The 18,046-nt window shown below is 37.8% G+C and overlaps 1 protein-coding gene across 3 annotated transcripts in view; it reads right to left on the minus strand.

Annotated features, from left to right (window-relative positions):
• Positions 1 to 18,046, minus strand: part of fhod3b (formin homology 2 domain containing 3b) — a 276,415-nt gene that overhangs the window by 221,923 nt on the left and 36,446 nt on the right. For all 3 annotated transcript variants that reach the window (XM_067449046.1, XM_067449048.1, XM_067449047.1), the window contains exon 3: positions 13,090 to 13,154. In XM_067449046.1, coding sequence (XP_067305147.1) covers positions 13,090 to 13,154 — 65 coding nt within the window. The remainder of the gene's footprint in view (positions 1 to 13,089; positions 13,155 to 18,046) is intronic.

Genomic DNA, 18,046 nt, shown 5'->3' on the forward strand with positions numbered 1-18,046 from the left:
TATTATGAATATGAGAAAAATAGTAATGTGCTAAAAGTAGAGTAAAAAAAAAATCTCTTTTTGTATCTGATCTTTGAAAAAATGAAATAATTTATGATTTTCGTTCATTTTAATTGTCGAAAATTAATTTATGTGCCAAAAAGTGTTGAGAAAGTAGAATGAAGCTGCCAGTTTCTGTAAATTTCTGGCCAGCGTTGGAGGTACGACATTACAAGTAACATGCATTATGCAATCAGATTACTTTTTTGATGTAACAACCAAAATAAGACATAATTCATTTTGTTTTGATGCATGATACTTTTCAGTTGAATTAATTTGCTTAAACAACTGCATTAAAAGTTTCTCTATTCAACATAATGCAGTCATGTGAACAGACAAAAAGCTAAAAAACAAATAAAAATAGTTTTACACTAGGTAATATAACCTGCAATTTTAAGATATCTTTCACAAAGCCTACAGGGCAACAAGGAAATGACAGTGGTCGGAATATAAAAATACAATAAAATGTGTTTCTAAAAGAATATGTAACATAGGCTATGTTGCTGATCGCATTAAAGGCTGTTCACACCAAAGCGATAACGATTACGGTTTAAAAATCATTCTAAACAAAAAAAAATAGCAGACGCCACAACTATTACAATAACAGCAGAGAGGAACAATATCACTGGAATCACTTTCAGAGTGACTTTTTTCCAGCTAATAAACAATAGCCAATCAACTGACAGCCATTTAAAATCCAGACTGCTTTAAAAGAGCTCAAGCATTTAAAGTGGCAGACGACAAAACTGCAGCTTGCGCTTAGGCCGCGTGTCTACCAAAGTGTTTTTAGGCAGCGGAAAACGCTAGGCGCTCTGCTAAAAACGCAGTTTTCAGAGAGCGTTTTGGGAGCGCAGTGTGCTTTTTCTTCAGTTAAGACTCTTTGCTTGTTATGATACAGAATATCAAACCGCGGAAGTTTTACCATTAGTTTGTTTTTGTCCCCTTTGTACCCTTCTTTTGCACCCTTTGTCCCGCCCTTCCTCCACTGTGATTGAAAGTTGGACATTCTTCAAGTCTAGGCGACCAGTAAAAATACTTGCTCAGCGCCTCGTAACGCTCATGGCGTTCTAAAAACACGAAGCTCCAATTGAAAACAATTGAATACGTCAGCCAGCCGCATGAAAAAAACGCTTTGGTGGACAGTATAGAATAGCCTTAGAATACACAGTACGAATAATATCGAATCATAACGAATAATATCGTTCGCAGGTGTGGACACGAAAATATTTATTGTTCATAGTTTGAATTGGCTTTTACTGTGGTAAACACTGCTTAAGAGGAAAAGTAAACCATTACTTTACAAAAAAGATAACTAAAATAAAATATGAAGTACACTAAATAAAAAGTAATGTAATTAGTTACTTTTTTAGGAAGTATTGCAATGCATTACTTTTAAAAATAACTTTCCTCAACATTGCTTATGCCCCCCGGGCCAATCAAAATTATTATATTATTCTTATATTATTGAAAATGATTACACTGTAGTCTGATTGTGGAAAATTTCAATGACTGACACCATAGCAAAATTTTGACTAACATGGATTATTAAAAGCAAATAGTGTTTGTGAAAAAGGCACATACTAAGCTAAGCCTTTAACTTCTGCACAGAGAGTCCGCGTGTTTTTGCTGAAAACAATGACATTGACTGATAACTGAATTCACCCTGTACATTCAGTTTTTTTCCTCGCACACATAAACGTATCCATCCAAGTGAAAAATATATGTTATCAACCCTAATCGCACATGCACTGCACCCAGATGTTTCTTCGACGTGTTTACATCTGGAAGATGTCATTTTTTTTAGCATTTTCTCATTTGCAATACGTCTCTAAAAAGTTCCCTGTCAGATGCAAGAATGATATTCAGCAGATGGTTCATAATTTAAAATCCGCTCTTTTGAAGATGTTTATCAGATAGCAGTTAGCAATAAACAATAAGTCTTGGATAATGCGTTCTTTAAAGACACGTGTGTGCTGAAGCGATTCATTCATGTTCCTGGTGAGAGTTCAGAGTTGGGTCAGAGTTGACTTCATCAGCTGTAGGACTTCAGCTCTCTGGATGTGAATACTTTTTGTGACATGAGAGAAAATAGTAGCCTGAGGCTGTCAGAACGTAGTAATCCAGCAGAGGCAGAAAAGGCATCACCTTTAAGGGGCTTCTGTATTCCCTCTTTACTTAAAGCGTCTATTCCTTGTGCGTGTTTGACAATGCCAAGAATGTGATACGACTATGATAGGGAAAGATTGGACATGAATGTATTTCATTATCTCTTCGGAGTACACGCTGAACATCTGGCTGGTGGAAACATTAGCACTGAATTTATAATGTCTGCAGTAGACATCTGTCCATGGTGACTACTGTTTCCTGCTGATTTGAAACTGCGGACAGTTATCTTCAATTTCATAGCTTTATATTTGCACATGGTTTTGAGGAGGACATTTGAAAAGATGTGGAATAATGTTTTTTCAATACAAGAAAAAACATTCGAGGTCGAGGAATTCGACTTGCTTGAGTGCTAAGACTAATACGGCCTAAATTCTGGAAAGTGTACACTTGAAGACACATTCTACATGTTCTTTCACATTTTCAATCTACCTCAAACACAGACTCAAGACTCAGCCATGGTTTTATGACAATCCTGGAATAAAATAAATTGAAAATTAAAATAGCAAAGGAAAAGTACACAGACCAGTGCAGCGTAATTAAAAAGCAGTTACCGCAATGACTGGCGGTGAACTCAGTTTAGATGGTTTTCCCGCTTTTTCCTGCTCTAACATTGTTTACTTCTTGGAAAGGCACTAGGAATTATTGAAAATGTACAACTTAGAGAGTCTCCTCACACACGGTGTCTTTCAAGCTTTCAAAGCATCAAAAAATAGGCGACAAATTCGTCATGTCAAATTTAAAGGATCATAAATCGCAGCTCAAAGCTAACTGCAGAATACCCAGGGTCAAGTGAAAGCTGCTGTTTCCATAATAGCTTGCTGAACAGACAAAAATCTCCAAAAGCTCATTTCTTGAACCTCAGCCTGTCCTATCTGACCTCAGTGAGAGTAACAAGCAGACGTTCGCAGAGAGCACAGAGTGATGGTCATATGGGGACATGCACAAACAGTGGGCGGTGTAAGTGAGCTCATCTGGTGCAAGAACTGTAACTGTGAGCAGTACGTAAGCACTGATAAAATCAATTTCAATGTTTCATTATAAACAGTGGGAAGAATTCACTCGAAATGATTTCTGGCTATTTATAGCATTGTCGTTGTTGTTTGCACATGCTGTCTGTGTTCTGTTGTTTAATAATGTGATTCAAAGGAATCATGCAAAACTTTTGTTCGGCTGAACTTTTTAAGTTTGGCTGGCATCCAGGCTAAATTTAAACAAGACGCCGGGACATCTGAGAGAGTCTCTTGTCAATTGCGCAATATCTGTGTTACCCTCGGTTTTATTTGGAAGAAACACTTTATTTTACTCTTAGCAGTGTGCAACAAGTGTCACAGCAGCCGCTGAGCGAATGCACAGAGTAACGTCCTAACATAATTTTAAACACTTAAATGTATCTAATATGATAAACGGAGCAGCATTACCTCATACTTATGACCGGAAAAGCGGAAATGTGTCCTGGACTGTGTCCTGTCATAATAAAAGTCCCATTACTCACGAGGCGTGTGTTTGTGCAAAAATCGCTCCAGCGGCCTTGCTCAGCTCCACATCACTCGGTCCTGCTCTGCTTCATACTACAGTAACGTTAATAATCACATCTATGAACATGATTCCTGCCCAAATCCTATTTTCCACCGGCTGTGAGGTGAAGATTCTGAGCTCAAACTTGCCGTCATCAAAATACGCCTTTGTTTTTGAATAGGCACCCTCTAGCGGACGGGGAAATGCAGCTTTAACATGAAGCTTTTCCCAAGACGAAAAATGTGCTGTTGCTGCCAGATCACTGAAAAATCACAGAAAATCTAGGCTGACCACTTTTTTAGATATTGATGTCGGCCATTGAAAAACTCACAAAACAGCACAATGAGCACACGTGCTGTATCATACAGGACATGACACATTCTGTGGCTAATAAGGCATCAACTTAAGCTACCATATTAATTCCTTATTCGAAACCCAGACCTAATTTAGTGATTTACTCTGAAAGCTCACAAAACTAAGTAAACAACTCCAACCTCCATTAGCTTATATGTCTACAATCTGTGCAAAACCGCAATGTGCTTTTAAATATTACTCTAGGGTGGGCATTGGGGCGAGTTTGTTAGTGAAAGTTTGCCGCTTAAGTCACCTCACAATCAGGGCTGTTTAGGGTTCTGCTTTTTACTAATGCCTCCAGAACCCTGTGCGAGACCATTACTTCAGATTTATTTCACATGTTTGAAAATTCATTATGCCTTTATTTGTAGTGAGGGCTAATGGTAATAAACGGAGGCCAGTTTTATTGGGACCACACGTTGGCATCGTTAAGTTTAATCAGGGGTCTGGCCTTGTTTTCACATTATACAGCCATGACTTCCAGACACGTTGATTATAGCAAATCAGCGTCAAGATCTACACCGACCCTGCAAACCCTAAGAAACCATTAGCTCATCCGGCTGAAAAAAAAACCAAGAGCACCAGATCTCAGGCTTTCCATCAGCCCAACGAGCATCTCCTCCACAGCCAAATGTTGGTGATAGTAAATGACTATGATTAAGGCATCTGGATTATGCCCTGTCGGAAAGCCATGGTTTACTCGGAGGCAGCGCGGGGGTATCTGGGCTCTGAAAATTAGCCATCTGATGGTGATTGGTGCTTTTCACGACTGCTGCAGCAACCATGAGCTATGTTGTGTACATTACCACACCGCTAAATCTCACTGCCACTGACCGCTGAGGTTCTCCGCAAATGCGCTAAATGACAGGCATTACATATATGGGCCTAAAAGACTCATCATTCATGTTTATGAATAAACAGATTATTTATAAGCAGCTTCTTCTGATGTTTAACACTTGGACCTTAAAGTCACCGCATTCAGGAAATCCTGTTTAAATTTAGATGATCGTATGGTTGCAATTGGAAGAAAAGGTAGACAAACGTTTTCATCTGTTGCAAAGAGAGAAATAGAAATTGCTCACTAAACATTTAGCCACTTTTCGTTGCAGTATTTCAGCATCAACCACCTAAAGTGCCATTTAAATTGATGCTAAATGTGCTAAAATAACATTTTGTCACATTTAAAAAAAGAAATTGTAATTTGTTACAATACAACACACACCTCTTTTCTATGTCAATTAGGAGCATTTTAGATATCGCTGCTGTGAGGCAGAAACCTTATATCTCCATAGTGTTTTTCAAAAAATCTTCTATTGGTCACCCTTTCCGCCTGTATGTAGGTTTTGTAAATATCTAATAAATGAAAAGTATTTGGAAAAAGTCAATCAAACCTCATAAATCCACCTTGCCTCATAATGAAAACATTACGCAATGCACTTACAGTACTGCCTGCAGACGTTCTATACTTCCTACCAATAGTTATGACAATAGCTATTACTCCTTTTTTATTAACTTATTTATTTTGACGTTGAATTTGAATTGAATTTGTTAAATATTGAATTTGACGTTATGCAATTTATACAATTTAGAAATTACAAAATCATATCACTGGCATAAAAAAATGGAGCCGTATGTTTGCGTAACAATCGCTCCAGCGACCTTGCTCAGCTCCACGACACTCGGTCCTGCTCTGCTTCATACTCCAGTACGTTAATAACCGCATTCATGAACATGATTGCGAGTCCTAGCCCGATTCTTTTCCACCGGCTGTGAGGTGAAGACCACATGTCCCAAGAATCTGAGCTCAAACTTGGCGTCATCAAACTACGCCTTTGTTTTGAATAGGCACCCTCTAGCGGACGGAAAGTTACATAGTGTAGTTTTAATTGTCAAAGTGTTTATATTAGTGCTGCCAATCGGTTACATTTTTTTTTTTAAATGTCACATCCCACATTTTCTTCTGTAATTAATCATGATTTTAAAAATTGGTGTTTTTAATATTATTATATTGCAATAACTTCACAAGTTGCGCTCCAAATTAATATAGAAACAACTCAAAGACAGTATTTTTTTAAATATTTGTTGTAATGGCATCTTTTTTTATGAAGGCCAATATCACTGATACTAATACTGCCACTAAAACCTCGAAAATTATTATTATTATTATTATTATTATTATTATTATTAATTATAGAATCTATAGCTTTTTTTTTTTAAAAAGACACATTTTAATTTAAGTGAACTTAAAACAAGCTTCACATAAGCCCATTATTATAAATGTCATATGGTAGGAATGACTAACAGGTTTTTTGAGTAAAGTTATCAAACAGTTTACAGTCTTAACTGAATGGATTAGTGTTATCACAATACAAAAATTATTATTTCGATACGATACCAGACTAAAATACCTCGATACCGATACTAAATCGATACCACGGTTAAAAAAAAAATCCTTAAAAAAACGGATAATATGAATAATATGATAACATAACTTCATTGTTTTATTTTTATTTTCTTCAAAAAAATCACTTGGCCAGCATGTTCCTGCCCTGGTTTTTGCCCATTCCCTCCTCTTATTGCTGTAATAACTGCCAGTGTGACATCCTCACAGAGATCACATTATCAATCATGTTATCATTCACTAACCTTTCACTTCTGAACAGGTTGGGATGACCAAAATCTTATTTCATGATACAAGTGATTTCATATTTTTTAAATGTAATTTTAGAATTATATAGATTTTTTAAAATTAACGTTTCTTTGTTTTTAAGAAATAAGCCAATAATTGCAAATTACAAGCAATATGACAAAAACAGTGCTTTATTTTTCAGCTTCATTAGGTCTATTTAACAGTAGCAAGTCAAGAAAGAAATTAAATAATCAAATAAAAAACTGCTTAGTCTTCAATCTATAATTTAACTATACACTGATTCTTAATAAATATATTTGAGTTATTTAGCCAAGCATGAGGTGGTTTTCTATTTTTCATTGTTTGTTTAACATTAATCACACAGAATATTAGGTCTGGCATAAGACCTGCATGGATCTGATTACCTCAGCTGTACACGCTCACTAAAGACATATCCGACTGTGTTTACCTCAATACTTGCCAGACCGTGCATTTTTACATATGTTTGACCATTCAAACACAAACAATAATCTGCTAAAGAACTGAATGGCGATCGCATGTTGTCTGAAAGCTGCGCATATTTCTTTTGCTTTCCCTGTCATGCGTTGCGCGTATATATTTAACTCTTCTACTTCCAATGTTTAGTCAACGGAGGAAGTTGAGCTCTGTACACACGTCACCTGCTGTCACACATCGATGCAAATTAAGAAATACAGCTCATATTAGCGCAGTCCTCCTTAAAGTACCGGTACTAATACAATTCCATATCGTACCGTTTTTAATAGCAGGGTATCGCAATACTTTTCTAGTACCGGTATATCGTGCAACACTAGCATGAATAATAAATGAAATATTAATCCTTATTGAAGCTACAATTTTCTCTGCCACCTTTGTTCTTTGATTAACATTAATGACCAGCAACTGATTTATATTAGGCTGCTGTTACTTTAAGATCTGCCGATGCGTGTCAGGGTGCGTTCTCTTTTGTCTTGTGGCGCTTGAATGGTTTAAAAGCTTTTGCGTGAATAATAGCGTGATCATATAATGTATACGTCAAAATTTTATAATATTGCCATTTCATTAATTTATTAATCTTACATACACTTTCAACTGAAGAAAGTAAATATTTTCCCAGATAGATAATAATTAAACATTTTGCTTGATAAAAATGTGAACTTTGAATTTTTGAATTTTGTTGTCTTAATAATATAAACGTTTTATCACACAGTATTACTTTTTCTTTATAGATTAAAGCATATGCCTTTAAATTTTAAGTCCCTGATAAGTGATACTCATCATATGTTGGGGTCCTTGACATAAAAAAGTTTAAAAACCCCTTGTCTAGAAGCCGATAGACTCATGCTTACACAGTTGACGCATGTAACGTCCCATAATAATAATGATGGACAGTCAAAACATGGAGGTCATAGAAACCATACTGGGCCCAGCAGTATCCAACCACTCCTGTCATTTAATGAAGTGGTCGGCATAGACATGGAAAATATAAATCAGGCTTAAATGCACAAGTGCAACAGCTTTCGCTAATGAGCCTAGACAAGTGCAGGAAAATAGTTCTCATGGCGTTGTGTCATCAGGTCTGTTGACAGCTCACTCGGGTTAGGTGATTTATAGCAGAGCGGTGTGTAGAGTCCTGCTATGAATAGCAGCAGCATAGTGGTTTTGTATTCATTCCTTTCATTAAACTAGAGATAAAGGCCCCCGAATGCACGCTCAAAAGCACAGCCAGACGTCACTGAACATATTACACATTGGTAATGTTGATGGTAAATGCATCTCTGTACAAGAAATTACCGTTACAAATAAAATGTTGGGCAGCGACACTACGGGTTCTGTACGCATCCCGGAAAACAACTGTTTTAGATTAGCTTTTCTTTTAGACTAAGCTAAAAAAATCCTGTGCGTGTGGTTGAAAGGCCCTGTTTCTAAAATATTGGTGGAAAATTGGGATTATATCAGGATCAACATACATATGATAAAATATGATAACTCATTATTATTACCTCAGCTCAAATTATACATAATAGACCACAAACTGCAATTTTAACTCTAAATGTGTAACTGCAGTTAAATAGAGATATCTAAACAATAATAATAAATTCGAAAAAAGCATAACAATACTAAAACATAATCTAAAAATAAAAAGAAAATGACAATATTAAAATACTTAAGCCAAACTTAAAGGGTTAGTTCACACAAAAATGAAAATTCTGTCATTAATTACTTACCCTAATGTCGTTCGACACCCGTAAGACCTTCGTTCATCTTCAGAACACAAATGAAGATATTTTTGTTGAAATCCGATGGCTCAGACAGGCCTTCATTGACACCAATGCCATTCCTCTCTCAAGACCCATAAAGGCACTAAAGACGTTGTTACAAAGTCCATCTCACTACAGTGGCTCTACAATAATTTTATTAAACGACAAGAATAGTTTTTTTGATAAAAAAACAACAACGAAATAACGACATATAGTGATGAGCCGATTTCAAACAAAGATTCGAACGGTTATAAATCAGTGTATTGATTCAGGATTCGGATCGCCAAAGTCACGTGATTTCAGCAGTTTGGGAGTTTGCCGATCCGAATCATGAATCAATACATGAATCAATGATTCATAACCATTTCAAATCTTTGTTTTGAAATCGGCCCATCACTATACAATTCGTTATTTTGTTTTTTTGCGCACAAAAACAATTCTCCTCACTTCATAAAATGATTGTAGAGCCACTTTAGTGAGATGAGCTTTGTAACGTCGTCTTTAGTGCCTTTTATGGGTCTTGAGAGAGGAAATGATAATTGGTGTCAATGATGGCCTTTCTGAGCCATCGGATTTCAACACAAATATCTTCATTTGTGTTCTGAAGATGAACGAGAGGTCTTACGGGTCTTATAGTTAATGATAGAATTTTTGGGTGAATACCATCTCTAAATCATCAATGTCTTTTCCCTCTCTGTCATTAAACCAAAAACTGAGGTACTTTTTAAGCCTAAAGACAAGCATCTGTCATCTTGGGTCATCCGCTTAGAGAGTGAGAGAGTCTCACCCAACCCTTAACTCCCACACACAGGTCCCCCCTTTGACCCAAATAGGCCTTCAATCACACAAGCCACACAGCTGGTCAGAAAAGCGATCCCATCATCGCTACGAGGAATGCAGCGTGGTTTAGGACAGGTCCCGGGACGGAGGATAGAATGGCAGGAAAACATTCAACAAGCTGTAGAGAGGCATGGCAACATCTGCAGAGCATAGTGGTTCTCTTATCAAGCTGCTCTTTCCATACGGGTTTAAATCGTAGATACGGAACATTGATTCCACAGACACAAACAACGCAGCCGCTCAAAGTATGTTATCGAGGCATAAATCAGTGGGGTGTTTTGAAGCAAGCGTTCAGAGCTGCTGATAGGTGAAGCTTCTCGGAAGGGTTTGCTACAAGAGGCACTTGTGCTAAGCTGCTGCCCTCTTTCACGGTTCGCAAACTGCGAGAAAGGCTTCCAGCGAAAGGGAAAACTACTCATGGGCAGGTGTCTGAGCAGGTCTGCTTCGTAAAATCTCTCTCAACAGATTCCCAGACCTTGCCAGGAGTTTCAGCAACTTTATTTTTGGACCGAAATACCCCTAGCAGAAGAGCTTTGGAGTTTCCAAATGGTTCCGCAATGCGTCAGGCACGCAGGATCAGTAAATAGTCTCAACGCTTGAGTTGACTGCGAGAGATAACTGCACTTCTTTCTTTGGGCAGTTTTTTTTTTTTGTCCCTGGTACCCTTAAATAACACTTTTGCGAAACGTACAAATTAAAATCTGACAGTTCTGAGCTTAATGGCTTTTGCAGGCTGACGGTTATATTTTCCTCTGCAGTCTGGAGAGGGAAAACCGTATGAGCCACGTGTTCTTGGCTGAAGTGCAGCACGCCACTAACTTTATACTGCTCGCTACAGACACACACTTGTCTTAAACACTGACTACCAGTTCCAGTAGACAACGGCAGTGAATCACTTAGACATTTGACTGTCGGCACGAAGTCTGGTCCACACACAGTGGTGCAGGGATGACGGCAGAACCCGGAAGAATAATTCACCACTGGTTTATAATGCTGTCGTCATCCTCTACACCTGTGGTCGGCAGCTTTACAGGTCAGTCAGGTTGCTTTTTCTTGTTTAAATAGGTGATTCTTGGCTATAATAATTTGCAATAGTGTGGTGCGGGGATAATGTCAAAACCCCGCCCTTTGGTTCACCTCAAGATTTTCCAATGGGGCATTTTCAGTTTATGAGTAAAATTACACTTGTGGTACGCATAACTTGACGTTTTGTTCTACAAATGACTTATCTAGTTACTTTTTTAAAAGGTATGTTTAGCTAAAATCGCGTCAAAGTATCGTCAAGTTATATTTACAACAAGCTTTATTTTACTCATAAACTGAAAATGTAATGGAACCAGGGGCGGGGTTTTGACATCCTCCTTGCACCACACTATTGCAAATTATTATAGCCAAAAATCGCCTATTTAAAGAAGAAAACGCAACCTGACTGACCTATAAAGCTGCCGACCACAATTGTAGAGGATGGAATGTAAAATATGATGATTTTAAAAGCTTAAAACACAGGTGTGTTCATAGATATATTGTACACTTGATATAAAGTATCTCAAACAAAACTACATAGTCAAGACCACTATTTGGCTATTCATAAAATTTATGATTTCCTTTTATTCTTTTTTATAGTGGCGTCATCTAACATAAAAGTTTGTAAATATATAATATATGTGCGTGCGTGTGTGTGTATATATACAGTATATAACTTTATGTTCGATGTCATTAATTGCGATTAATCAATTTGACAGAATCAATTTAAGCAATTTAAAATTAGCATGCACTTCATATACACATAAATGTTGTTAAATATTATTTTTAAATATATTTTACACAATTACACAAATAAAATTATACACAATTTATTATTTTGAAACTCTTAAAGTCGACATGAAACAGAAGTTGCAATAGTCTTTTCTTCTCTGTTGTGATATATTGTGTATATTATTCAAGTGAAGTGGCTTTTCGCAATCATGAAAAAATGAGGGCGAGACTTTGTAGGGATACAAAAAATCCTGCAAATTCATCTTTAAAAATATGCTGAGTAATTGAATGAATCATTATAGAAAAAAACGGATTAATTACATTAATTACATATTAATTACATATTAAATTGTTACATGTGCCATGTGTAAATATAAACCCCTGAAGGGAGTTACTACACTTCCCGAGATACTACACGATTTGCTTAATGGGTTTTGAGGGTGCCGTCTGTGACACTTAATCCTTCGTGATACAGAGATAGCCATAGCCATCTCGCTTCCACACAGCGACACAGATGTTAATCTGGGATAAGGCTTATGGAGGTAATGAAGCCTGAATCTGTCAACAGGGTTTAGGGACATGAGATTGTGAAGAAATATACAGTAACTATGCAACATTGTTAACATGAAAAAGGTTTTTGAAACTGATCACACAAACTATAAATTAAGGGGCCATTTACAAGACAGTTTTCAACTAAAAACTAAGAACTTGTTATACGTTTTGGCAGTGAATTTACACGAGAATGCCTGAAAATCTACTTTTTAAAGTGCACATTTCTGAAAACAATACAGTTATCGTCAAAACAAAAATGCTATTATGTGTATTATGTGTTCAGTATATATGTGCGTAGTGTTTATTTACAAAGTGACCACCAAACACATTTTTAGTAATTTACTAAGATCTGTGTGAATGGGGATCATTTTGACATTTTGACAAGAACTGTTCCGTTTTAAGTACACCTTTGTCATGTAAACGTACCCTCTTCAGCCAAAATGGAATTCAATTAAAAAATTTATAACCTACAATATTCTTTACACAAGGTGTGGTGTGTGTGTGTGTGTGTGTGTGTGTGTGTGTGTGTGTGTGTGTGTGTGTGTGTGTGTGTGTGTGTGTGTGTGTGTGTGTGTGTGTGTGTGTGTGTGTGTGTGTGTGTGTGTGTGTGTGTCTAAAGCACTACCCTGGCATTCATATAAAGTTGCTGCGTTAGCTGTTTTATATTGATTGAGAAATCAAACATGGAACATGTTTAAACTAAATCGTAAACGTGAGGGCATATGAGCAACAGGAAATCTTTACCACACAGTAAAAATCAAGTAAGGGCCTCAGTACGTATCATTTACACATCTGTCATTCAACAAGCAACAAATGAGAACATAATTCCTGAACAATCTGATGCAGCTCGAACCTGCTGACTGAGCCAGACGTTTAAATGGGTGAAGATGGAGTATAAAATGTTTTTTTTTTTTCTCGACATTCAGTTTATTTAAAGGGAAACAGCATCTTGTTACTCACCTATGCAGGCATGGACTCTGACAGACAGCTGTGTTCTTAGGACAATACTTTGCTTCTTTCCTCTCCTAAGGAACAAACACAACACACAAATGATCATAATGCAAACCTTGAATATATATGCAAAGTTAACAGGAATATGTTGGAACTACGGTACAACTTTTAATATGTCTTTGGCATTATAGCAATTAACTTTTTTCTCAATGCCTAAAAAAATCCTGTAAATTCATATTAAAAACTATACTGAATCGTTTAATGAATCATTAAAAAAAATGTATTTAAATAGCTGAACAATATCCGGTGCGGGAGGTGGGCCCACTAACAAGTTCGCTAAAGACCACAGGATCTAACGTCAGTCGTTAGCGCTCCTCTTGAGATCAGGGGAGTGAGGTTTACACGCACAGCTCTTACTGGCCAACGTCCATTATACTCAACCCCCAAACATCACTTTCATCTGGGTCACGGCACCAAATATAACCAGTCCTACTCTACCTGCTACAAGCAGGATTCAAACTGGGGTCTCCGGCGCAGGAGGCGGGCGCACTAACAGGGACGCTAAAGACCGTAGCATCTAATGTCAGTTGCTAGTGCTCATCGAGATCAGGGGAGTGTGATTAACAAACATATTTCTTACTGGGTACGTCCATTACACTAACCCCCCAAACCCCACTCTTATCTGGGTCACGGCACCAAATGTAACCAGTCCTACTCAACCCTCTCCGAGCAGGATTCAAAACGGGGTCTCCGGCACAAGAGGCAGGCGCAATAAAAAGAACGTTAAAGACTGCAGTATCTAACGTCCGTCGCTACCGCTCCTCCTGAGATCAGGGGAGAGAGGTTTACACACATAGCTCTAACTGGCCTACGTCCATTACACTCAACTCCCGAACCTCACTCTCATATGGGTCACGGCACCAAATGTAACCAGTCCTACTCTACCTTCTCTGAGCAGGATTCAGACCAGGATCTCTGGCACGGGAGGCAAGCAAACTAACAAGGATGCTAAAGACCGCAGCCACTAGCGTTCTTGTTAGCACGAAACAGCTATCTAGCGCCAAAACAGCGCAAGGAATTCCACCGCCGCACAAACTGCTGCAAGAAGACGCAGTTCTGCAACCTGTACTTAACTGTTATGACCAACATCGCGACTATGACGAGAAAAAACAGGTATGAGCATTCGTCCTTTTTAGAGTCACATTTTGTGACATCACGTCATGTTTTTGTTTCGTTTAAATGTCTTTGGTCCATGTTGCAATTATTAGTCAAACCGCACCAAAGTTCATTTAAAAGCGGACTAAGACTTATCTTTTCAGCTTGTTTGGTGTGCACCAAGCTTACTCAAATGAACACCAGGGTTTGTTTATCGCATGTGAACACTCTTTATTTATTGAGTGCAACCATCCCGGTTACTAAGTTATATAATAGCAATACAATAAAGGATGAGTTGAAGTGAGGGAGTGATGCTAGATGAATTGTCACAAGAGTAGGATAAACAGCCTTGTGCTATGATTGATGATTAGATAAACAAGCTTCTCCCAAGCTTTCATTTGAAACTCCATATACAGTATATGAGAGCATTTTGATAGAGCACAATGCAACCAGCCAAATTTATATACACTTGTGAAGGTGAAAGTTTCACAGCACCTCTGTTTACATCAGTAGCCTGATGCTGTATGTTACATCTGCTCTTATATTTAGGTCAGGTGGTTTAAGCTGCTAAAGTCTTGAGGGAGCAGAGCCATGTGTGGCCTTGAGCTCCAAAAGACAGTAAAGATTCAGCTAACTTCCTGTGACCTACTACTAACTGCCAGGAGACTCAGGGGAGGGAGAAACTGGACAGACTGAGGGGGCGAAGAGAGCCCTGTTCTGAAGAAAGGGTCAGATAGCGTCCAGACTTCCCTGACCCATAGAGCAGAGGTGGCTGCGGGAATGACATGTAGGTCGCGCCATCCATATAAAGAATGACAGACGAGTACGGGCACAGACCCAACCCCCTGTTTTCCATAGATTATCAGGCCAGATGAACAGAGGAACTGTCTGTCTCATGAATAACTGGAAGTAAACACACAATGGAATGAGATGCAGCTGCATTTGAGTTGGAGGATAGATGAAGATGGATGGATGCTTAAAGTCGAACAAACGCAATCCGGATCGACAGCGACTCTGTAGTAACATCCATGTGGGTTGAGGCCTCTATTTGCCAGACATGAGATAAACACATGGAGTGGACAAGATGTAGCACAATAAAGAAATGCAGACAAAACAGAAACTCATGGAGATGGGAAAGAAGATATGATTCCTCTAGAAGATTCCCTTCCTCAAATCTACAGCGTATGACAATGCAGGTTTGCTTCCCGAAAGCAGGACGCAAACACTGAGACCTGTAAACAAATGCAGCATTGTGTGAGATGCACAATAAAAGTTTGATGGTCTGGCTGGCAGAATGCCACAGATGGGAACATCTCCATTAGATTAGTGACTACCTACCAGCAGTCTTCAACATGCCCTGCTACACACTTAAAAACACTGTAGTGGTACAGCACACAGACTTGAAGAGCATTGTTCAGGCCAGAGTAGACATGTATTTGGTAATAGCATGTACCTCTGCAATTAACATGCATTTTTTTATTATTGTGGACAGTGGGCAAAACACAGACCGCTCATCAGCTCGGACCAATAATAGAGCTCAGAAAAAAATCTTATATGTAATTTAATGTGATGACCAAAAACATTATTTGTTTTACAAACCCCATTTGTAAAACAAAAAGAAAACTAACACCTGGTGGCAAACAAACACTTTCATTTAGCACCAGAGGAGCACTTATTGGCTTTTTAGCCATTTCCATGCCTATTTTTTATTTTTATTTTCCATACGCATATGTTAGCCTGGAGCCCTGGATGCAGCTTAATTTTTCAACTCAAAAAAGGAAGTATGATTCATACAGAAAAATCAATAGCAAACAAACTTGGTTCATCAAGTTAGCTCCTCACTGTGGCTCATCTAGTACATAGATTATTATTATTATTATTATCTATTTAAGATCAAAATTGAGCTCAATTCATCTTCCGGGAAACATGCATATGTTATGTTCCGAAGGGCAGTACTAAATGAAAAAAATAAATAAATAATTAAACAAAAATGTATAAAACCCCCGGGTATTAATGCATTATGTTTCCTTCTGGAGCATCAGTGAATGCTGGAACCTTATTTAATAGTTGTGTTTGAGACCCTCAATTGTCTCATTGTGAAAAGATGGATCTCAAAATCATAGTCACTGCTGGAAAGGCTTTAAATATGCAAAAGATGCTGGGAAACGGAAAAATTTGCAGGACCCAGGATATTTCTGAAGAAAATTGGGCAATTTAACTGCTCAGGACAAACAAGGGACTCATGAAATCGTGAAAAATCATGATTCATACAGGTAGACACACGCCATTATGTCACTAAAATTTGTCATTAAGAACAAAAAAGTTTATCTTTATCCCATTTTGTAATGTAATACAATACCATGATAATACTGTATACATTGATAAAAGTGTTAAAACGTAACAAATTTGCCTAATAGAGTGGTGCAGGTAAGAGGTTGGCCTACAAAGTGACGTCATACCTGTAGCACTCTATAGGTTATCTTAAAAATTCTTATGGCATTTCAAAATGACCAATTTTCAAAATATGGGCACATACCTGACCAAAGACACAGACAGTATGTGTCAGCATGACTTTTACTAAAGGAACTTGACAGACAACACCATGCAACTTAATCTTTCTGCCATTAAAGCTAATGAGTAACTGAATCTATTTCATAATGAACTTGCGCTTTCCTCACCAGTAACATTAGCCTGTCTCCTACCCATAACCTTACTCTACAGCGCCCTGCATGCGCATAATCAAATTAAACAGTGAGTCTATGAGATACCCAGGGGAATCCAGTTTTTGCATTTCTGGAGCAATACGGAGAAAAGCGCAGGAGAACTGGATTCTGAGGGTGAAGCTGTATGTCTTGGCTTTACGTCTTGGCTCAATGCTGTGAGAATTTCACCGTGTGGGTGCCTGCCAAGCGACTACATGGCTGTGGATGCTCTAGCACATACAGTACGGCTGACATAGAGTGTATCATCCTGCACTGGTGTCCACGCCGCTTCCCTTAGCACAGCTCTGCTGGAGAGAAGATCAGCAGCCGGATGACTCAGTCTTTTTTCCACAGCTCACGGCCCAATGATTTGAGTAACCCAGACAAACGTGCCCAGCTTTGTGAAACAGAATAGCCCCTGCAACCTGAGATCTGTTTGGGGCCAAAAAGAGAAAGTGTCTCCAACATCAGCCACGTAACACCAGCAAAAGACACAGACAGCCTCATTTTGCTTATCCAAGACAAATTATCCTGACTTTAGAATTTCACAACCATGAAGAGACACACTCACAGCAGCTCTGTTACATAAGAACAGTCGATAAGTGAGGAACTTTAATTTGGGCATTAACAATCTGCAACAGAGCTCTGTTGAATTGGCAAAAATGTACATATATAGAAATTTGTTATAAAACGTATTTATTATTAACAATAACTAATAAATTATTTATTTTTTTAAACTGAAAAAAAAACATAATTAAAAAAAAATTGCCAATCTATCTTTTTTAAAATATAAGTATGCTCATAGAATAAAAAAAATGCTAGTCCCACACTGTAAAAAAAAAAAAATTAAACCAACATTAAAAAATTTACAGTGCACATTTCCCCCTTTAAAATGTTTACTTTTTGTTACAATCAGTATTATGGTTCCAGCTTTAAATATACAGATAGTGAGAGAGGCAAGCTGCTGTTCAGTGCCTATTAAAGATACAACAACACTAAGTAATGGAAAGATTTCATATTATGAGTAGTCAGCACACACAGACACCAGACATTTTGTACAACTGGATAAATAGAAACAAAATATTTTCTATTCACAAAAATTGAAAATG

The sequence above is a fragment of the Pseudorasbora parva genome, chromosome 7 (genome assembly GCF_024679245.1).
Source record: "Pseudorasbora parva isolate DD20220531a chromosome 7, ASM2467924v1, whole genome shotgun sequence".
Lineage (NCBI taxonomy): Eukaryota > Metazoa > Chordata > Actinopteri > Cypriniformes > Gobionidae > Pseudorasbora > Pseudorasbora parva.